The sequence below is a fragment of the Elephantulus edwardii genome, unplaced genomic scaffold, assembly GCF_000299155.1.
Source record: "Elephantulus edwardii isolate Elephantulus edwardi_28Jun2011 unplaced genomic scaffold, EleEdw1.0 scaffold00141, whole genome shotgun sequence".
In the NCBI taxonomy this organism is placed as follows: domain Eukaryota; kingdom Metazoa; phylum Chordata; class Mammalia; order Macroscelidea; family Macroscelididae; genus Elephantulus; species Elephantulus edwardii.
The window spans coordinates 7,332,207-7,356,478 of record NW_006399891.1 but is presented as its reverse complement, the minus strand read 5'-3'; the positions used below and the strand labels follow the sequence as shown (position 1 = coordinate 7,356,478).

At 40.8% G+C, this 24,272-nt stretch overlaps 1 protein-coding gene and 1 pseudogene across 1 annotated transcript in view; both read right to left on the bottom strand.

Annotated features, from left to right (window-relative positions):
• AK8 (adenylate kinase 8) overlaps positions 1 to 24,272 on the bottom strand; it is a 254,354-nt gene that overhangs the window by 68,729 nt on the left and 161,353 nt on the right. Inside the window, exon 11 of the mRNA XM_006894435.1 lies at positions 21,496 to 21,637. Within this exon, the coding sequence (XP_006894497.1) occupies positions 21,496 to 21,637 (142 nt within the window). The remainder of the gene's footprint in view (positions 1 to 21,495; positions 21,638 to 24,272) is intronic.
• Positions 12,723 to 13,727, bottom strand: LOC102849255 (annotated as a pseudogene).

Genomic DNA, 24,272 nt, shown 5'->3' with positions numbered 1-24,272 from the left:
CAGCATCACAGCTCAAAGGCATCAATTCTCCTTTTATCATCCCTAGTCATTATCCAGTTTTCTAACACATAGGAAGTAACTGTGAAGACAATGACTGGGATCAGGTGCACCTTATATTTCCACACCTCTTAATGTGTAAGTAAAACTGTAACAATATGTATTTCAGAGAGCGTAAGAGTAAAATTTATTACGTGAGATTAAGAGAACAGACAAAGCCCAACGATTCTATATTTTTTAGTAAGAGTTTGCCATAACACAAGGAGCTGTAGGGAAATGTATCTGGAGTCAGCTGTAGTTCCTGGCTTGCACAGTTTCCAATTTAAATCACATACACATGTTCTCTTTATTCCCTGGAGTGGTGGTGTCGTGAGTTAAGAGAGTAGAAATCATGATCCCCTCTGACAGATAAAAACACCAAGGTTAAGTAGCTCTCTCATGGTGCTAGCTGGTAAACTAAACAACTGCTAGCCACGTCATCTAAAAAACGCAACACTGCCATGTCGATTCTGACTCACTGAACCTTAAAGGGCAGCAGAGAACTGTCCCATAGGTTCCCAAGGCATGGATCTTTATCGAAGCAGACTGCCTCATCTTTCTCTGAGTGGACACCTGGCTTCAAGCCATGGCTTGTGGGTTAGCAGCCCAGTGCTGCTAGGACTCCTTGCTTCACGTTCAGGAGATGACGCAGTGATTCAGAGCACAGAGCTAGCTCCTCCGATTCAGGGCAAAGCTTGGGACAAGGGATGCAGCCAAGCTCAGGTGTTCTTTCCCTGAACAAACCAATTTCACAGGACTACAGAAAGAACTGGGCAGCTCTGGTGGCACAATCTGCAGGGAGTCGGACTGCTAACCTAAAGGCCGCACCTCTCTGCTGGTTCGAACCTACCAAAGACTCTGAGGGAGAAAGTTGGGCAATCTCCCTGTCACAGCCTCGAAACCCAATGGAGGGTCTACCACGATGTGTTGAGGCCAACAAGGCAGAAGTCACTTTGAGTTTGACTGAAGTGGTGAAATGAGATGCAAAGCATGTACATACTTAGCACTTCACAAATATCAGGCATTAGAATCATTCTTCCTTATGTTCTAATTATTACTAATTAAAAAGTGATCAGCAAGGAGGGGCTGGAGGATTGTTGTTATTGTTATGTACCAGTGAGTCAGAACTAACTCCTAGTTGACCCTCCAGCGAGTTTTCAGAACAGTGAATCACAAGGGAGAAGATTGCTCATTCTTCTGCAGAGCAGCTGGAGGATTTGAACCATGTGCCTTTGGGTTCACAGTGTGACTCATTACCACTAAGGGAAGAGGTCAGGGAAGTGAAAAGGAAAAAATGTACTCATAGGATATTACAAGGAACCATGTATGATTGCTTCAGAACAGAGTCAGAGAATAAGAAAAGAATGGAAGGGTGGCAAAGGCAAAGAAGAAAGAAGAAAGGAAGATAGAGAAAGGAATCCTTATCAGGACCGGAAGGAGCCTGAGGGGATATTCTGGGCTGGTCTCAAACTGGGACCAGCAGGACTGCACAGCAGAGTGACCAGAATTTATTTGTCAACTCCAGGGAACCAGAAAAACTTCCTGGCTCACTTCACTGGACAGGTCAGGCCTGTACCCTGTTTGGGTGTGGAATTTCCAAGCTCACACTGAGGTGGAATTTGAACTTGCAGCCCCTCGCCGTCCCCTAAGAGGCTCGGCTTCCCACCTCCCTGGAAGAAACGGCTGTGTGTGAACATCTATTTATTAAAAGCCAACAACAACAATAAACCAAGTACCAACTGGGAGCCAAATGCAATGAGAAGGGGCTGTCACTGCTTTCCAGGAACAACCAAAGTCTTCTGCACTGGGACTCATTACAAGTGTCTTATTTGAAAACAAAAACAACTCCACACAAATGCAAACCCCAAATTCACCATACTCTCAAAGGAATCTAAAATAGTCTTCTCTAATTTACACAAGACTTGTGGTTGCTGTGACGCTAAACACTGTGACACTAAGCACTGTGACACTGATGTGCCAAATGCGATAATGGTGAACAGTGTTTGGTGGAGCTTCCCGATTAAAACAAGCTTGTAAGAAATGGCTTGCCGCTTGCGCATGCTGTTGGAGGGCTGTCACCATGAAGTTCAGACCTTTCGTTACCTTGGACTGCAGCAAGAACTGCAAATGCCACTACAATGCCCCCTCGCATGTGCGCAGGAAGATCATGTCCTCCCCTCTGTGCAAGGAGCTGCGGCAGAAGTACAACGTGCACTCCATGCCCATCCACAAGGATGACGAGGTCCAGGTGGTGCGAGGACATTACAAAGGTCAGCAGATTGGCCAGGTAGCCCAGGTGTACAGAAAGAAGCATGTCATCTACATCGAAAGAGTGCAGTGTGAGAAGGCTAAGGGTACCACTGTGCATGTGGGCATTCACCCACGCAAAGTGGTCATCACCAGGCTGAAACTGGATAAAGATCGGAAAAAAAGCCAAATCTCGGCAAGCTGGAAAAGAGAAAGGCAAATACAAGGAAGAAATGATTGAGAAAATGCAGGAATGCATGCAACCTGATGAGTAACTGCAGTTTAACTAGATTTCCATCTGACTATGCGTTCTTGTGACATTCCAAAATGACCCTCTCATTCAGAAGTGACTATAAATATGCCTTTGCAATTTTGATTCATATTTTTAAGAATAAAAATTGAATGTGTTTTCCCTCGCAAAAAACAAAACAAAAAACGGCTTGCCTCCGGAAACCCTATGAACAGTAGTGCTCAGGTCTTTCGTTCACAGGGTTGCTGAGTTGCCTACGACTTGACGGTACTTAACAACAACAACAACCACCACCACCACAACAACAACATCACCTAACAGAAAAATGAGCTAGTCTAAAATATCATTCTTTGATGATTTCTTGAATTTTAGCACTCAATCCAGTGTAATAGAGAAAGAGAGATATTACTAAGTAAACAACATTAATAATATTTTGCTATCTCTCTGCTGGATTTTATTGCCAGGCACATCCAGGATCCTTCTTGTACTCTCTTTTTTGGGAAGATTTTTGATGCAGCAGGATCCCTGACCCTGGACCTGTGCACTTCAACATGACCAACACCTTGGCCTGCCCTGACGCTAGCCAGCAGGGGGAAGTGGCTCAAGGTGATGGCTCTTCTCACCCCCATCTTGCAGCACTGAGCAGAAAGATGCAAAAAAATCACTTCTGTCTGATACACTACAAACTTCCCAGCATCAATCAGAATCCCATACTCCCTTCTCTACAGTAAACATTAATTTTGAAAGAAAACACCATGCTACAAACTTGCAGCCTGAAATGAATTATTTTACAGCCAGGCAGAGGGTAGATTTCTAGATGTAGCCTTGGATAGTTCTTTCTTTGTTCTTCTTCCTTATTTTTTTTTATTATTATGATTTTGTTTTAACAAACTTTATAGCCCATTTTATTTGTTCTCAAATAACTTTTTCTCTTTCTTTTCAACACATCAATTACTTGGTTTGTTTCCCTCACTGTATGATGCTGGAATCAAGAGATGGATACTGCTCAGTGGAATATAATTTAGTATTATGTGCCATGGGTTTATGAGGTAGGAGTCAGACAAAACATTGCATTTGAACACTATCCATTTATTAGCTCTAAGAAGAGATTTATACTTGACAAGGAGACAATAACTTTGCTTTCTGATAAGCCAAAGAGGTCTATTTTGTGTCTAATACACAGAGTAGCTTACCTTCTCCCCAATAACTCTATTTACTGCTGTGAATATATTTTAATAATAAAATTGATATATATGTAAATTTATTTTAATTTCATTTCATCAAACTCTCCTGAAAAAGGAGTCTTTGTAGATTGTTTTCATATCTGAATTATAGATTTCTGTATCATATTCCCAGATTGATTTCTAGGCTGTAATTCTGTCACGATTTCCTCCTGATGTCAAAAACAGCAACACCACAGCTAGAATGTTTTATAATTGGCATCACATCCAGACCAGAATTACAGCCCTGATGTTCATTCTAGTGCTAGGTGGGTTTGTTTTGGAATATTTCTTTCTCTCTCAGCCTATATGTGGACTTGAAGGCTATGGCTCAAGTTACTTTCCAGGTTAATCATAAAAATGTTTAATTGAAAGCTGAGGTGGGAGGAATAGAAGAAATGAGAAAGGAGGAGGCAAATACACTCTCAATGGTGGGAGGAAAACATGAAGGACTATTAGACAGTAACCTACAATGTAAATAAACGCCTTCCTCCTGCCTGTCCTATACCCAGGGTCAAATAAATTAAATGGGCATTATTTACTAAATCTTTAGGAATGGGTTTTTAGTCCATGGTGAATGAAGAGTATTTGCTTACAAGCCTGCATTAAATTAAAGAGCTCCTTGAATATTCTTTCCTGTATGAATTTCAATAAAGGCTGAGTTCTCACCCACGCTAGTCTGTAATGCTGGCATAGTGCAAGAAGTTGACAAGTAAAGCAATCATTTTTTCCCCTCAAGGTTCAAAAACCCAGCACTAGATTTTTCTCTTCTAATCATGTAAATAAGCACCCCGCCATCCCACTATGCTTTCTTTCTTTTTTTTTTTTTTTTTAAACCTCTTAGTCTCTTGTTTTTTTCTGGCGTGTAAGTATTAATCTCAAACCACCGGTGCACAATCAGGACTCAGGCACCACCCTGGGAGAAATGCTGCCCTGAGTGGACCCACTGTGCTTTCTTTTCTTTTTCTCCTCCCCACCCAATACTGGTTTATTTACAAAGTTCGTATACATTGTTTTCCACACTGGATCTTTCCTATTTCCTTCACACACCCCCTCCCTCCACCCATCAAATTGTACGATCCTATCATTAACAAACCTTCACCCCTCACCCATCCTCACCCCACTGCTCCCCCCTCCTCCATCCTTGGACCTTCATACTCATTCCATATTAATGTCTTTATGGGACTGAGTTAGTTCACTCAGCATAATCTTCTCCAATCCCTCCCATGTTAGGTAGTAATTTACACATTCATTGAGTGCTGCACAGTATTACACTGTGTGAATGTACCATATTTTGTTAACTCATTCATTAGTGGCTGGACATCTGGGCTGTTTCCCTATTCTTGCAATGGTGAATAACGCTGCTATAAACATTTGTGTACAAATCCCTTTTGTGACTCAGTTCTCATTCTCTCAGGGTATATTCCAAGTAGTGGAATAGCTGGGTTATATGGAATTTCTATGTTCAGCTTTCTGAGGAAATGTCAAACTGCCTTCCAGAGAGGCTGTACCATTTTACAATCCCACCAACAGTGTATAAGAGTTCCGATCTCTCCACATCCTCTCCAACATTTATTACTTGCTGTCCTGTTAAACTTTGCTTTCTTTTAAGAGACGGTATGTATTGGACTTTTTTTTTTTTTTCTTGGTGTCTTCCATTTCCAGTATATCAAGAGTTTACACAGAAGTGGACACTGAAGTCTGTTATATTATAAGAGCATAAATGATGAAACTTAGCCTCGTTGCATTATTTATACCCCACTGCTTTGAATAAACTCCTGCTCATGGTGACCCTCTGTGTTACACAATGTGAGTAATCTCTCCAGGATTTTCCTGGCTGTGATCTTTATGGAAGAAGACAGCCAGGACTTTTCTTCCTTAGCACTACTGTTGTTGTTAAGTGCTGTTAAGTAAAGAATGACTCCTAACAGCTCTATGGACAATGGACAATAGGTCTGAACCTTGTCCTGTGCTGAGCCATCCTCATCATCTCTGACACACTTGAGCCCATTGCTGCATCACTGTGTCAATCCAGCTTGTTGAGGGTCTTGTTCTTTCACTGATCCTTCATCTTTCCAAGCATGATGTCCCTCTCCCTGAGATACCCTCTTCCTAGCAACATGCTCAAAGTATGGAGACAGCTTCGCCACCCTTGCCTCTAATGAACACTCTGACAGTCCTCTTTCCAAGACATATGTTTGTTCTTTTGGTAGTCCATGGAATATTCAGTACTCTTCTCCAATAGTACAGTTCAAAGGGATCAGTTCTTCTGTCATCCTTAGTCAGCTCTCAAATGTATAACAAGTGATGGGAAAGACCATGGACAGAATCAAGAGCACCTTAGTCTTCAAGATGATGTTATTGCTCCTCAGTAATTTGGAAAGATCTCTGACAGTAGACTGGCCCAGTACGATATATCTTCTGATCTCCTGACTGCAGGTACCAAGGATGTTGACTGTGGATCCAAGTAAGATTAAATAATTGAAAATTTCCATTTTGTCTCCATCTATCATGATGTTGCTTATAGATTCAGTTGTGAAGATTTTTGTTTTGATGTTGAGATGCAATCCATATTGAAGGCTATATTCTTTGATCTTCTGCAGCAAGCACTTTCAGAAAGCAAAGTTATGTCATCTTCATAATACAGGCTGTTGATGTTTTCCTCTGATCCTGATACCATGTTCTTCTTAATAGATTCCAGCTTTTTAAACCATTTGCTCAGCATACAGATTGAACAGGTTTAGAGAAAGAATACAGCTCTGACGCACACCTTTCCTGATTTTGAGCTATGCAGTGTCCCCTTGCTCTGTTTGAACAGCTTCGTGGTCTAGGTAATAGGTTTCATATGAGCATAATTAAATGTCCTGGGATTCCCATCCTTGTCAATCTTAGCTATAGTTTGTTATGATCCACACAATCAAATGCCTTTGCATAGTCAATAAAGCATAAACAGACATCCTTCTGGTTTTCTCTGCTTTCAGCCAAGATATCTATCTGACATCAGCAATGATGGTGCCACGACCTCTTCTAAACTCAGTTTGAACTTCTGGCAGTTCTATGTCAATGCATTGTTCTAGCTGTTTTTGTTGTTGTTATGTGCTGTCAAGTCACCTGAAACTCATAGTGACCCTATGTACAACAGCTCTAAACCCTACTCTATCCTGTGCCAATCTTATTATCTCTAACACACTTACTCCCATTACCCCAGTCACTGAATCAATACTTAGCACTATTTTGCTTGCATGTGATATTAATGATATTGTTCAATAATTTCCACATTCTGTTGGATCACCTTTCCTGGGAACATTAACAAATATAGATCTCTTCCAATCAATCATCCAAACAGCTGTCCTCCAAATTTCTTTTCATACACTGGTGAGGACACCCACGGCTGTATCTGTTACCTGAAGCTCAGTATCCCATCTATTCCTAGGGTCTTATTTTTTGCCAATGCTTTTAGTGCAGCTTGAACTTTCCCCTTCATTACCATTGGTTTTTGTTCTATGGTACTTCCTGAACTATTTCAGTGTTGACTAATTCTTTTTGGTAAGGTGACTGCATATTCCTTCCATCTTTGATGCTTCCTAGAGTGTCTAAGATTTTGCCCCTAGAATCAGTCTCTCAGTATTGTAACTTGAGGCTTGATTGGTTTTTCAGCTCTTTCAACTTTATAAATTCCAAGAGGTTTCTTCTTTTCTTGTTCTCCAACTCCAGCTCTTGGCATATTTGGTACCATTCGGTGGGCTCAAATCACAAATCTTTTAGTGAGTAGTTAAGTACAAACTACTTGTATCAGCCAGAAAACCTCATGTATTAGAGTTCCTAGAATTTCACAGACAATATGGGTAGCAAAGGCAGATTAAGATTCCTGCTGCCCTGGAAATAAAAAGAGGTTCCTGTCCCCAAGAATAAGCTTTCCTTACCCAACTCTATGCATATAATTAAAACAGAGTTGAGGAAAATCTAACTGTGAGACACAGAAAGATGGTCTCTCACACCTATCTTCCTCCTAGTCCTTGGAATTTGTGAATACATTACTCCATGTAGCAAATGGAACACTGTAGATGTGATTAAGTGAAGGACCTTTATTTGAGATGATTATCTCATGTTATCTGTGTGAGCCTAAACTAAGCACATGAGTTCTTAAAATCTAAAGAGCTTTCTTAGCTGTGGTCAGAGGGAACGTGACTACAGGAGTTCAGAGAGTTACAACATTGCTGACTTTGCAGACAGAGAATGGAGCCATGACTAAGAAAGTGGGTAGCTTAAAAAAGCTGGAAAAGGAAGAAAACAAATTCTCCCTTAGAACCTCTAGAAGAATGCAACTCTTCAGACACCCTGATTTTGGTCCAGTGAGATTAATATCTGAATTCTGACCTATGGAACTGCAAGAAAAGAAATCTGTAGTGCTTTAAGCCATCAAGTTTGTGCTGATTTATCACAGTTTTATTATTGTTGTTTTTAGGTACTATTGAGTTGGAACCAGTTTATAGTTGACCTGGCAGTGGGTTTTCAGTGGCAATAAAGTATAAGGAAACTGGCTGAAGGCAAAAATAAAAGATATGCAAATGCAACAAAGACTTTCAGACTATCTGGCTGACCACCAGGTAAGAACAGCATATTGAAACACATCAAATTTAGTTTCTTCTAAAAACCTTGTTGTTGTTATGCGCCTTCGAGTCACTTGCAACTCATCGTGACCCTAAGCACAAGAGCCCTAAACTCTGCTCCATCCTGTGCCAATCTCACTGTCTCCGACACTCCTACTCCCACTACCCCAATCACTGAATTGATCCATCTCATTGAGGGTCTTCTTCTCCTGTGCTGTACCTCCACTCTCCCAAACATGATGTCTCTCTCCAAGGACTGGTCCCTCCTTACAACATGCCCAAAGTATGTCAGATGAAGCTTCAGAATCCTCTCCTCCAAGGAGCAGCTCAGCTTCACCCTCTCCAGGACAAACCTGTTTGTTTTCCTAGCAGTCCATGGTATATTCAACACTCTTTTCCAGCACCACAGCTCAAAGGCATCAATTCTCTATCATCTCTAGTCACTGTCCAATTCTCCAATGCATAGCATGCAATTTTGAAGACTAGCCCAAATCAGGTGTACCTTAGTCTCCAGCCTGATGTCATTGCTCATCAATACTCTGGAGAGGTTCCTGAGAGCTGACTTTCCCAATGCAATTCTTGCTTTCCTGGCTGCTGGCACCAAGAGTGTTGACTATGGAGCCAAGCAAATGAAAACTGTTAACTATCTCAAGCTCTTCACCATCCATACTGATGCTGCCTATTGGCCCAATGGTGAGAATCTTTGTTTTCTTGATGCTGAGTTTCAATCCATATTGAAGACTGCAATCCTTGACATTCTACAGCAAGTACTTCAGGTCCTCTTCAGCTTCAGTAAGCAGGGCTGTGTCATCTGCATAATGCAGATTGTTGATGACTCTTCCACCAATCCTGACACCACATTCCTCCTCGTACAGCCCAGCCTGCCTGTAGAGCATTAAATGATCCAAGAAGCATTAAAAGAAGATGGAAGGAGTATACAGAGTCAGTGTGCCAGAAGGAATTGGCTGACATAGAAGAATTTCATGAAATAACATATGAGTAAGAACCTGTGGTGATGAAGGAGGAAGTTCAAGTTGCTCTGAAAGAATTGGCAAAAAACAAGGCTCCAGGAGGTGACAGTATACCAACTGACATATTTCAACAAACAGAAGCTGCCCTGGATGTGCTCACTAAGTTGTGCCAGGAAATCTGGAGGACAGGCAGCTGGCCAACTGACTGGAAGAGATCTATATTTGTTCTCATTCCAAAGAAAGGTGACCCAACAGAATGCAGAAATTATCAACAATATCATGAATATCACATGCAAGCAAGAGTCTCCTGAAAATGATCCAAAAACGACTGAAGCAATACATCAACAGAGAACTGCCAGATGTAAAGGCTAGGTTTAGGGGAGCTCTGGTGGCCTGGTGGCAAGAAGCTGCAACTACAATCCCAGAGGTGCACAGTTCTAATCCACCAGATGCTCTGCCGGGGAAGGAGGGACAATCTCTTCCTGTACCAGTCAGATCTGATTTGACGGTACACGCACACAAAAATAATAAAATAAAGGCTAGGTTTAGAAGAGGTTATGGTTCTAGGGATATTATAGCTAATGTTGGATGGATCTTGGTAGAAAGCAGAGCACACCAGAGGAAAGTCTATCTGTGCTTCATTGACTGTGCAAAGGCTTTTGATTGTGAGCATCACAGCAAGCTGTGGCTGACTCTGAGAAGAATGGGAATTCCAGAACATTTGATTGTGCTTAAGTGAAACCTATACTTGGACTATGATATAGTCATCAGAACAGAGCAAGGAGACACTGCATCGTTCAAAATTGGGAAGGTGGTCTGCCAGGGGTGTATTCTGTCTCCATACCTTTCCAATCTGTATGCAGAACAGATCATCTGGGACGCTGGACTAAGAAACTTACAGAAAAATAAAATCACATAATTCCATCCACAAGGTCAAAGAGAACAAGAGAAAAGGGGGAAAATTGGGGATGAGGTGGATGGAGGAAGGATACTCGAAAGCAGAGGGGCCAGTGGCAACCAGCTATGGTGACCTTGGAAAGCCAAATTCAACCCAATCTTCACCACAAAATCCTCAAAAGGCTCAGTCAATTACTACTCGTGGAACAGAGACTAAAACAAAGATTGGTTGAAATTTGTTGTTGTTGTGTACCATCAAGCAGGAACTGACCCATAGCTGACCCTCCAGCAGGTTTTTAGAGGTAGGGATCCTCCTATGAAGCAGCTGGTGGATTCGAACCTCGTGCCTTAGGGATGACAGCACAGTTTCTTACCAAGAAATTAAGCCCTGGCATCCTTCCTTTGCTCTATCTAGTGAAACCAATGCCCCTCCTTCACTTGAGTAGGTATCAAAAGTTAGGGGACCTCCCTTGGCACAGCCCACAGGTGCTAACCGAAGGTGGGGCCTCACTTGTGCTCCAATCCACCAAATGCTCTGAGGGAGAAAGATGGTCGTCTCCTCTTGTGTGGTTTACAGTCCTGGAAATCCAATGGAGGGTCAGCTATGAGCCAGTTTCAACTTATGGCAATTTTCTAGTGAAGATATAAATACAGAATCTTTAGGCTAAAGAATACCACACAGAGTTGAGAAAGTGACTCAAAGTTATAGTTCATTCACATGAACGACAAATCAAAATAGATAAATCAGTATAAAACATGTCATTTTCCTGTAGTAAAACCAGGAAATCAGATAAAAATATGTGTACTTATGGATAACAGCACCTCTGAGATTCAAAATTCTGAGGGAAGATGATTTCCAGCCCAGTGTTGCATTTACTGTGTCAGTTTACCTCATCAACAGCCTTCCTTTCACAGATTCTCTACCTTTTCCAAGGACTGGATCCTCCTAAGAGCACATGGAGTCTACAATATAAAATTAATTTTTACATAACTAATGCTATGAGTCGGAAACGACTCGATGGCACATAACAACAACTAACAATACTTAATTGTTCCATTCTAAAATAAAAATACACATTCCAAATGTCAATAAAACATCAAACAATTATTCATAAAATAAATCTTGACTATTATACTCCAAAAGGGTAGAGGCTATAATTAAATACATTCTCTATAGAATGGGGAGCTCGGGTGGCCTAGTGGCAAGAAACAGTGCTGTAATTAGAAAGGCATATGGTTCAAGGCCACCAGCTGCTCTGTGGGTGAAGGATGGGCATTCTCCCACCATGTGATTAACTGTCTCTGAAAACCTGCTGCAGGGTCACCTATGGGTCGGTTTTCAGGCTCTATAGTACACAGCAACAACAACATACTCTAGAATAAAAAAAAATTAATAACCAAAGTTGAAACAAAAGTAGCAAAATGTCAACTACCTGGAAATTTTAAAATTCTCCTAAGCAACTCTTAAATGAAAAAAATTAACTACAGCTCCTTTAATAATCTAAATAGAATAAATAAATAATGAAAACACTATACACAAACCTGAAGTACAGCTCAGATTGTAAAGCCATCTCAGTGTCTTAAAAATTTTTAGTATCAAAAAGAAATACAGAAAATAAGTTAATTATGCATTTTAAAACACTTCTGAATTTTCTTTCACCCCCCCTCTTCTGCCCATCAAACTCTGCGACCCAGTGATTTCTGTCCTGTCCCCTCTTCACCCTCCTCCTTCCCCTTTGAACTTTTAGACACATTCTACTAGTTATCCTTTTGTTTTAAAAATAATGGTATTTATTTTAAAAATAATGCAGTGTTTGTCTTTATGAGACTAAATTCATTCACTCAGCATAATGCTTCTAAGCCTCTCCCATGCTATATAGTATTTTTCAAAATCTTTGTTCCTGAGTGCTGCTTAGTTTCCCACTGTGTGAATACACCACAATTTCTCAATTCATTTGTTTGTTGATGGACTTTTGAGCTGTTTCCATGTTCTTGCGATTGTGAATAACATAGCTATTCACATAGGTGTATAAATCTCCATTTATGTCTTAGTTCTATGTTCCTCAAGGTATATTCCTAGTAGTGGAATAGCTGGGTCATTTGGAATTTCTATGTTGACGTGTGTGTGTGTGTGTGTGTGTGAAGTTGTGTTCTTTTATTGGATTCCTATTTTAGGCAGTTTGAATATACCAGCAGTTTGTGGAAGAAAGAGAAACCATCTCCTCCAATGAGATTTACAGCCTCAGAAACCCAATGGAGGCTGAGTTATGAGTAGTTTCTGACTATAGTAATGAGTGTTTTTATTTTGGTGTTTGTTTCAGAGTTAAGTTGAGTTCACCATTAACCAAATAGTTTTGTTACTGTCTGCCTTTGTTTCTAGCCATGGAAGATGAGATGCGCTTTGATGTGGAAGAAAACCTTTCTGGGCTGACATTCAATCATTTGGAGCCACGAAGTTGGGCCCAGGACCCTGGTACCCCAGGTCATACGTTTAGAGCTTCCAGATGGTTCTTACCATGATGATGAAATACACATGGGTGTCAATGGAAGTGCTCACTCCTGCACAATAGTTCATAAAGTCCTGGGAGGTCACCAGTTCATCTTTGTCATAATGTGAGTCAAAGTTGTCCAGAAATTTCCTGAGCACTTGCTCCTGTGACCATTCTCCATTTTGGTACTTTGCATGGCATTATACTCTCCACGAAAATCTTCAAGTTTTGTAACATCATCCCCAGTCTTGTCTAATGTTCTAAAGACTTGCATAACTACCACTTTTGGGTCTCTGGACATCGGAGGTCTAAATGTGAGAAGAACCTCATTGAAGTCTATGGTTCAATTTCCATCTTTAGTGAATCTCTTGAAGAGTTCCTCTGCGTTCCACAGTTGTTGTTGTTGTTGTTATGTGCCATCAAGTCGCTTACACTCATAGCGACCCTATGTACAGCAGCTTTAAGCTCTGCTCTGTCCTGTGACAATCTCATTGTCTCCGACACACTCATCCCGATTACCCCAGTCACCAAATCAATCCACCTCATAGAGGGTCTTCCCCCCTGCATTGTCCCTCCACCCTCCCAAGCATGATGTCCTTCTCCAAGGACCGCTCTCTCTTTACAACATGACCAAAGTATGTCAGAAGAAGCCTCAGAACGCAAGGAGCAGCCCGGTTTAACCCTCTCCAGGATGAATCTGTTTGTTTTCTTAGCAGTCCATGGTACCCTCAACACTCTTCTCCAGCACCAAAGCTCAAAAGCACAGTACAATAATTTAATCCTTTTATAAATCCTTTGAAGCCAAGGGTTAGTTTTTTGTTATTATCCATAATCCGAAACACTCTGCCCAGTCCCTTGATGCCCATGGAGTTCCTGATCAGGCACTGCAGGTGGAGCTTCTCAATGGGCTCGGTGGTTGTGGTGAGCTTCTTACTGATCTCTCAGTCATGGTGAACTTTCCTGAAATCTTAAGTGCTAACCGTCTGCATCCAATTGAAACTATGCATGCTTTCTTCAGCACTTTTTTAAAGACATTATCTCCTCTCATCTCCTGTTCTGTCTCCCCCTCTTATCTTTCTTACTATGTTCAGTATTTTGAGGAAAATGCCAAGCAGTCTTCCAGAGTTGTTGTATCATTTTACAATCTTATCTAAAGTGTATGAGAATGGTGCAATCACTCTGGAAGTCAGTTTGGCGCTTCCTCAAAAAGCTGAGCATAGAAATTCCATATGACCCAGCTATTCCACTACTTAGAATATATCCTGAGAATATGAGAACTGAGGCACAAACTGAGACTTGTATACCAATGTTCACCATCACAATAACATGGAAACAGTCCAAATGTCTAACCACATATGAATGGATTGAGAAATTATGGTACATTCACACAATGAAATACTATACAGCACTCCAATGGAATACTATGCAGCATGCAGGAGCAATAACTTTGTAAATTATTACCTAACTTGGGAGGGACTGGAGAGCATTATGCTGAGTGAACTAACCCAGTCCCACAAGGATAAATATTGTATAAGACCATTATTGTAGAAGGAGTATAAAGATCCAGGATGGGCAGGAGAGGCTAGAAGCAGACGGATGTGGATGTACAGAGGGAAGAGGGGATTAATCATTGGATTGTACAATTTGATGAGTGGAGGGGGTGAGGGAAATGGAAATAATTTGTTTGAATTTGTATTAGAATTTTGTAGATAAACTAGTGGGGAAAAAAAGTCAGCTTAGGGAGGAAGGAAGGGAAGAAGAGGGGGTAAAATGTGCAACAATGAGTGAATGAAAATCTAACATTTCTATAAACTTTTGTTAAAATTACAAAATAAAAAAAAATTTTTAAAAAGTGTATGAGAATTCCTATCTCACCACATCCTCTCCAACATTTATTACTTGCTGTCCTGACAAACTTTGCCACTGCTACTGGGTGAGATGGTATCTCATTGTGGTTTTGATTTGCATCTCTCTTACTGCCAATGATTTGGAGCATTTATTCATGTGTCTGTTGACTATCTGAATTTCTTCCTCTGCAAAAGTCTTTCCATGTCATTGCCCATTTTGTAATTATGTTATTAGTCTTTTTCTTGTGGAGGCCCTGTGGTATTCTATAAACTTCATTATAAAACCTTTGTCTGAGATGGCATTGCTAGATATTTATTCCCAGCCAGTAGGTATTCCTTTCACCCTGTTGAAAAAAGGATTTTATGCACACAGAGACTTAATCTTTAGAGAATTAATCAATGTTATCCTCTCCTGGTTGTGTATGCATTTTTAAATTAATAATTTGAGAAAAAGAATAAAATTAGCCAGACACATGAAAAAGCATTAGTAAAGAGTAGCAGAAACTAATGAATGGATGGAAAACAGTAGATTAAAAATCCAAGTCACTTATTGGTGAAAAAGACAAGCTTCTAGGCTAAACTAATCCCCTAAAAGGAAGCAAACGCAACACAAAAAACTAACAACAATAAGGAAGAAATATCATGGATGTACAAGAATTTTTTTAAAAAAAGTAAATCAAGATTTTAAAATTAGGTTAAAAATTAAAGGCACAGTTGAAAGGGATGAATTTCAGGGGAGCTCTGGTGGCCTAGTGGCAAGGAGCTGCAACTACAATCCCAGAGGCTCACGGTTCAAATCCACCAGATGCTCTGCCGGGGAAGGAGGGACAATCTCCTCCTGTACCAACCAGTCAGATCTGATTTGACGCTACACTCACACAAAAATAATAAAATTTAAAAAAATTTAAAAAAAGAAAGGGATGAATTTCTAGGAAAAGACCAATTACATACACAGAAAAAGAAGTTAAAATTGACCATAAACCATGAGCAAAATCAACCATAATAGGTTAGCTCTTATCCAAAAGTCTAACTCCAAGGGAGAAGTACTATTGAAATTTTAAAGCAATTCTAAGTTTGGAGAAAATATGACATTATTGTATTGCTAATATTAAAAGTCTGATTAAACACACACACACAGAGGGAAAATTCAAACCGATAGTGTTATATGCGTATTAGTAAAAAAAAAAATTTAGCACATGTAATCCAACAGCATGTTTATTTGTGGCTTCCATAAACTTTGTTGCTCATTATCCTACACCTTTATGAACTCACAATTTCTGGAGACCACAGTGCAATAGACCAAGATTCTCCTCTGGTTGGCCCTGCCCTTAAGAATTAGTGCCACTAACCCAACAGTGATGCCTCCCTGGCAGTTCAAATCCATCAGTGACTCCAAAGGAGAAAGATGGGAAATCTTCTTCTTTGAATTTCAGCCTCTGAAAGCCTACCGGAGGGTCACCGACAAGTCATTTTGGACTGGGTGGCAACAAGAGCCTAAGATCAAAGCCTTGCATGGCTCTGCATCCAGGGTTTGTGACCTTTTCCCAAGACCTCTGGTTGTTGGAAGAATGCCTTTCTTTCTCACACTTTCCATATGGCCCCTCCATCTTTGGGCCAGTTACGGTGTGCCATATCCATCTCAGGCTTGTAATCTCTCTGACTTCTTCCATCCTCAGTCAGGAAAAAGCTCTCTTCTTTTAAGAGCGAATATTATTGCACTGTGCTCAGCTAGGTAATCCAGGATAACTTCCCTATTTTAAGATCAATTGGCCAGTAACTTTGATTGAATCTATAAAATTCTTTTGTCATGTAACATAGCATATTCAAAGGTATGCTATTACAGGGAAAAGGGGACTAAATTCTATCATGTACAGTACATTGAAAGAATAATAAACCATGGCCAAGTGGGAGTCATTCTAGGAATGCAAGGCTGATTTACTGGAAAACCTACAAACACAATTCATTATCATATATCAAAAGAAGAAAAAAAACCCCTCACATTTAATTGTCTTAAAAGATTTAATAAAGTGCAACATCAGATCAAGTTATTTTAAGCCCACAGAGCTATACTTTGCATTGTTATTGTTGTTGTGTAGCTAAAACTAGAGGCAAATCCATTGGACTGGCCTTGTAGGATAGATTATAACTGCCCTCAGGTTTAAACAGTCTGAAAATCTTTATGGAAGAAGATTATCTCACATCTTCTGATTAGCTTTGACCACTGCACCACCAAGTTTCCTTAAGTGAAAGTCAGCCATGCCTTAGTGGTGTAATGAAAGGATAGTCTTTTAAGTCAGAGGGGAAAAAATAACTTATTAAAAAATTAATTGCCAACAAGTCAGAATCGATGTATAGCTGATCCTCCATGAGTTTCTGGATGCTGTAAATTGCATGGGACCTTACTCCTGTTGGGCAAATGGTGAATTTCAACTGCCTGCTTCTGTTGGCACTGCAGCTCCCTATCTGGTAGGCCACCAGAGCACCCCACGAACAGGCCTATTCATTATGATACTACTTGACTCTCTTCTGGAAGTACTGACCTGTTTGATTAGGCAAAAGAGTAAAATGAAAATAATAAATACTAAAGAAGGGTCAAAGGTATCATCCAGGAAGAGTGCAAACGGTCATTACAAAGACAGAAGAGGAAGAAAAGACCAAAATGGATGTCAGAAGAAACTCTGAAGATTGCACTGGAGCGTAGAGAAGCCAAAGCACAAGGAAGAATTCAAGATACTAAAGAGCTGAACAGAAGATTCCAAAAGGCTGCTCAGAATGACAAAGCAAAATACTACAATGAAATGTGCGAGGAGCTAGAGTCAGAAAATCAAAAGGGCCGAACTCGCTCAGCATTTCTTAAGCTCAAGGAACTGAAGAACAAATTCAAACCTAGAGTTGCTGTAATCAAGGATGCTTCGGGCAGAATATTAAATGATCCAGGAAGTATTAAAAGAAGATGGAAGGAATATACTGAGTAATTATATAGAAAGGAATTGGCAGATACAGAGGAATTTAAAGAAATAACATATGAGCAAGAGCCTATGGTGATGAAGGAAGAAGTTCAAGCTGCTTTGAAGGAAATAGCAAAAAATAAGGCCCCAGGAATAGATGGTATACCAATTGAAGTATTTCAGATAACAGATGTTGCCCTGGATGTGCTCACCAAGTTGTGCCAAAAAATCTGGAGAACAACCACTTGGCCAACTGACTGGAAGAGATCTATATTTGTTTCCATTCCAAAGAAAGGTGACCCAACTGAGTGTGGAAACTACAGAACAGTGTCATTGATTTCACATGCAAGCAAGAGTCTACTGAAGATTATCCAAAAACGATTAGAACAGCACATCAGCAGAGAACTGGCAGGAAGTCCAGGCTGGGTTTAGAAGGGGTCGTGGTACTAGGGATATTGTTGCTGCTGTTAGATGGATCTTGGCTGAAAGCAGAGAATACCAGAAGAATGTCTATCTGTGTTTCATTGATTATGCAAAGGCATTTGACTGTGTGGATCATAACAAACTGTGGCTGACTCTGAGAAGAATGGGAATCCCAGAACATTTAATTGTGTTAATGCAAAACCTATACTTGGACCAAGAGGCAGTCGTCAGAACAGAGCAGGTTAACACTGCATGGTTCAAAATTGGGAAGGGTATACGCCAGGGACGCATCCTGTCTCCATACCTTTTCAACATGTATGCAGAGCAGATTATCCGAGAGGCTGGGCTCTATGAGGAGAATTGTGGCATCAGGATTGGTGGAAGATCTATTAACAATCTGCATTATGCAGATGACACAACCCTGCTTGCTGAAACTGAGGAGAACCTCATGCACTTGCTGCGAAGAGTCAAGGACTGCAGCCTTCAGTATGGACTGAGGCTCAATGTCAAGAAGACAAAGATTCTCACCACTGGACCAATTGGCAGCGTCAGGATGGATGGCGAAGAGACTGAGATTGTTCACAGCTTCAGTTTGCTCGGCTCCACAGTCAACACTCTTGGCACCAGCAGTCAGGAAATCAAAAAGCGTATCACAATGGGAAAGTCTGCTGTTAGGGACCTCTCTAAAGTACTCAAAAGCAACAGTGTCTCTGGAGACTAAGGTGCGCCTGATACAGGCCATGGTATTTACAATCGCTTGTTATGCATCAGAGAGTTGGACAATGACTAGGGAGGACAGAAGGAGAGTGGATGCTTTTGAGCTGTGGTGCTGGAGAAGGGTACTGAATGTACCATGGACTGCCAGGAAAACAAACAGATTCATCTTGGAGAGGATTAAACCAAGCTACTCCTTGGAGGCAAGGATTCTGGGGCTTCGTCTGACATACTTTGGACATGTTGCCAGGAGGGACGGGTCCTTGGAGAGGGACATCATGCTTGGGAGGGTGGAGGGACAGCGCAGGAGGGGAAGACCCTCTGTGAGATGGAGTGATTCGGTGACTGGGGTAATCGGGATGGGTGTGTCGGAGGCGGTGCGGTTGGCGCAGGATAGAGCAGGGTTTAGGGCTGTTGTGCATAGGGTGGCTATGAGTCGCAAACGACTCGACGGCACATAACAACAACAACAAAGAAGGGGCAAAAAAGATCAATATTTGTAGATGACAGGATCATTCACTTGAAACACTCAAGAGAATCATGTGAAAAACATTAAGAAATCATAAAAGCCATCTAGAACATTACCATACAAAACAAAGAAGTAAAATCAACACCTATTCCTGAAAAAGCCAATTAAAGAGTAAATCAGATATGATCTTTATCTTATTACATTATTGATAAGAACATATAAAATAATACCTATGCACTCACTTAAAATGAACTGTCTGAGCCCTGATGGAAAGTGTTGATAGTTTCACTAAGTTTTTTTTGTGAAAAAAAATCTCTCAATAAGGTAGATTAACACAATAGCCAAAGCAATGAAATTATATATACCAACAATAATTAAGATGGGACAGGACTGAGCAACATTTCACTGAAACATAAAAGGTCACCAAGAGGTGGAGCCAACTTGATGGTCTCTGCCATCAGCCTCACTAAGGACACAGCCAGCATACAATCATGCCAAACTGTAAGTTTGAAACGCTAAGGCGATTCCAGGGAAAATTCCAATGGCTTTTTCTCTTTTGTACACTCATTATAACACTCACTTGGACATTAAATAGAGAAAAATATAAGAGAAATGAGAAGGCTGTATACTACATTGCCTCTTTTCTGGTTTTTCATTGACTATTGGATATATGTAGTTGTTATGTGCCATTGAGTCCAAACCAACTCATAGATGACTTTCAGTTTTCAGAGACTGTAAATCAAATGGGAGGAAACTGCCCATCTTTCTCTTGCACTGAATATATAATTAAACTAAAATAGTTAAACAATATTATACTACTCCAGAAATAAACATGGGGAACACATTGGAACATTTTTTTAAGAACACCCTAATAATATTTAGGGAGCTCTGGTGGCCTAGTGGTAAGGAGCTGCACTGTCAGCTCAAAGGTGTGCAGTTCAAATCCACCAGCTACTACTCCACAGGAAAAAGATGAGCAACCTTTGCTATGCGATTAATTCCTCTAAAAATCCATTGGAGGGTCAGCTATGGGTACGTTCCAACTTGATGGTACGTAACAGCACTAACACACACTAAACAGGGAGCTCTGGTAGTTTAGTGGTAAGGAGTTGCACTGCCAATCCAAATCTAGGGAAAAAAGATGGGCAACCTCTTTCTATGCGATTTACCGCCTCTGAAAACTGGCTGTAGGGTCAGCTTCAGTTCTCACTTGATGGCACACAATAACAAGAAGTATATATACAATTTTATATTTTATATATATACACACACACATACAATTTTAGGGAGCTCTAGTGGCCTAGTGGCAAGAAGCTGCACTGTAATCCCAAAGGCATGTGATTTGAGTCCACCAGCTGCTCAGCAGGAGAATGGGAAATCTCCTTCTGTGCGATTAACTGCTTCTGAAAACCCACTGGATAGTCAGCTATGGGTTGGTTCTGACTCGATGGTATACAACAACAACAGTATGTGCTGAAGTTCAGTTTAGTGAAGGAAGGACTGATGTGTAATAATTGGTTTTGGAATAAATAACTAAATTGTGGGAAAAGAATAAGACTCATATATTCATGTCAAAATAAATATCAGTCATAGTTAGAGACCTCTCCAAAGTACTGAAGAGCAACAATGTCAGTCTGCAGACAAAGGAGCACATGATACAGGCCATGGTCTTTGTAATTACCTGCTATGCATCAGAGAACTGGACAATGACTAGGGAGGATAGAAGGAGTCTTGATGCCTTTGAGCTGTCGTGCTGGAGAAGAGTACTGAATATACCATGGACTGTTAGGAGAACAAACAAGTTCATCCTAGAGAGGGTGAAGCCAGGCTGCTCCTTGGAGGCAAGGATTCTGAAGCTCTGTCTGACATACTTTGGCCATGTTGCAAGGAGGGATCAGTCCTTAGAGAAGGACGTCATGCTTGGGAGGGTGGAGGAACAGCGCAGGAGAGGAAGACCCTCAATCAGATAGATTGATTCAGTCACTGCGGTAATGGGGATAGGCGTGTCAGAGACAATAAGACTGGAAAGGGACAGAGCAGGGTTTAGGGCTGTTGTACATAGGGTTGCTATGAGTTTCAGGTAACTCAACTGCACAAACAACATAGTAAAGATTTAAATGAAACTATGAAATAATAGGGGGAAAGGTAAGCTGATTCACCTATAAGGAGGGTAATATCTGAACCCACAGTTGACTCCTAGTTCACAGGTACAGGAGTAAGGGGTGGGAATCTAAAGACCTTCCCTTTTAGGAACATGCAACAGCCCTTGTAAACTGGAGGTTGTACATCAGAAAACTGGTATGTTCTCACTGGGCTAAGATCAAGGCGTCCAGTGGCAGAGACTCTTCCAGTGACGCTCTGGCCAAGGGCTCACCTGTTGGGCTTGTGTCCTTGGTTTTCCAGCAGCATTGCTTGGTCCAGGTCCCTCGGGTAGCCATGTAGCACCCAGCCTTTCTGAATGCAGTCCTGCTGGCTCAGGCGTTTGGTCAGGATCTTCAAGATGATGTCGTTGGGGACTAGAGAGAAAGGAGGACAGATAATTATTGTGCTTCTCCGGGCACCCACTGCTGACTAAACAGACATGCTGGGGAGGGTCCGCTGGACTAGTGGCTCCTGGCCTTTCTATTTTGATCTGAACATAGAGGAAACTGGTGAAGAGTTGAAATTATTTGGAGTCACCTAGAACCACCTGGAGAAGGCTCCAGATGCTTGTTTCCCAAGTCTACACATGACCCAGAGAAGGAGGGAACTTTGCTGACAGAGATGAGAAAATTGCTGGGTCCCTGACCTTGCTTGGCAGGATACCGTCCCAATGTGCAGCCAGGACAGCACCCAATCCTTTAGTGATATAAGTATAGTTACCCACTGCCTCCTTCAAAGACTCTAGTTTTTGTATCAAAAAACCTTTCACAAAATACTCCAGGCCCCTCCCAGCCGACATTTACATTTCTTTCAAATGAGCACATTATTTCTTTCAATATTGTCACTAGTTATCTACCAGAAATTACTGTTCCCCTCCTTCCCCCAATTTCCCCCTCTTTGATGTTGAAAATGGAAATACTTCTCAAAAATACGAGCTCTAGTTGTAACCACAGACTGAAATAAAGTCCTATGGAAAATGAAATATTGAGAGAAATCTCTTGTTTACATTACTACAATTGACATTTCTCTGAAATTTATAACTCTCTTCCTAGACTCATTAAATATCCTATGTTGCTAATGTACTGCGTTCTAGCAATTTGCACTGCATTTCCTGCACTTTGCACTCATTTTCCCAGAAATACTTGGTAAATATTACCACTGTTTGCTATGATTGTGGGCCCCAACATGAGGTGGTTTCCTAGAGTTACAGTGACAGAGTGATTTGCAGCTTCTTTGAAGGTGAATGGCTTCCCTTATCTATGGGTCTGGCAAGTGGCCATAATGTTTATCTCTGAAACTTTCAGACAGGCTGACCATGCTAACATCCAAGTGAACACAGATGTAAAAGATGCAGAAAAATCAGTAACAAATATTATCCTCTACAGAGATTATTGCCCTCGTAGCTAACACATTTCAAGGTGATTCTGATTCAAGATTCATAATTCATGGTTCCTTTCCTGACAGCAAACAACACAACACCACACATAGAATTTGATATATTGTCCAATAGTTTCTGCATTCTGTTTAATCACTTTCCTTTAGAATGGACACAAATACATACTTTGTCCATGCATTATATCATGGTGTTGTTATGTGCTGTTGAGCTGCCTGTGACCCTATGTAGAGCAGCTCTGAACTCTGCCCTGTCCTGAGACAGCCTCACTAATTCTGATACATCAACTCCCATTGCCCCAGTTATTGTATCAATCCATCTCATCTGGGGTCTTCCTCTCCTGCATTGTCCCTCCACCATTCCAAGCACGATGTCCTTCTCCAAGGACCAGTGTCTCCAAGTGATGTTCCCAAAGTATGTGAGACAGAGCTTCAAAATCCTAGCCTACAAGGAGAAACTTGGTTTCACCCTCTCCAAGACAGACTTTTTGTTTTCTTGGTGGTCCATGATATGTCCAAGATTCTTCTCCACATGACAACTTGAAGGCATTGATTCTTTTTCTGTCATCCTTAGTCATTGTCCAGCTCTCTGATGCATAGCAAGTAATTGTGAAGACCCTGGCCTGGATTAGGTGCACCTTAGTCTCTAGACTGACATCATTGCTTTTCAGTACTCTGGAGAGGTCTCTGGCAGCAGATTTTCCTAAGGAAATTAATCTTCTGATTTTCTGACTGCTGGTATTAAGAGTGTTGATTGTGGAGCTGAGCAAGCTATAATAACCCCAGTCTCTTCTCCATCTATCATGGTGCTGCCAGTTGGCCCACTGGTGAGAATCTTTGCCTTCTTGATGTTGAGGTTCAATTCATACTGAAGTTTACAGTCAAAGTCAATTTTGTCAAAGGTAGTTAAAAAATGGATGTCGTATATATTGACAAGGAGCTTCCAGACATTCAAGTTGGATTCAGAAGAGGTTATACACTGCTGATGCAAGATGGACCTTGAGTAAAAGAGGACAATACCAGAAGTAAAACCTATGTCTCACTGAATATGTCAAGACATTTGATTGTATGTCATAACAAATCATAGATAACATTGGTGAAGTCTAGGAATTTTAGAACACTCAATTGAGTCCATGAATCTGTATGTAGAATAAGAGGCAATCATCTAATAAGAACAAGCAGATATTCATGGTTTTTATCAGGAAAGATATTCATCAGGATTATATTCTTTTACCATATTTATTTAACCTGCGTGTTGTGCAAATAATCTAAGAAACTGGACTATTTGAAGAGGAATATAGCATTAGGTTTGGAGGAAGATTCATCAGCAACTTGTAACATGTAAATTGATAAATGATTGCTAAAGGTCAAGAGGACTTGAATCATTTACTGATGAAGATCAAAGGCCACAGCCTTCAGTATGGATTATACCTCAACATCAAGAAAACAAAAATGCTCACAACAGGACCAATGAGCCACATCGTGACAGATGGAGAAAACATTGTTGGGCCAAAGATTTCATCTGGGGCCACAATCAACACCCATGGAACAGCAATCTAGAAATCAAACCATCTATTGCCTTGGGCAAACCTTCTGCAAAAGATGATGTAAAAGTGT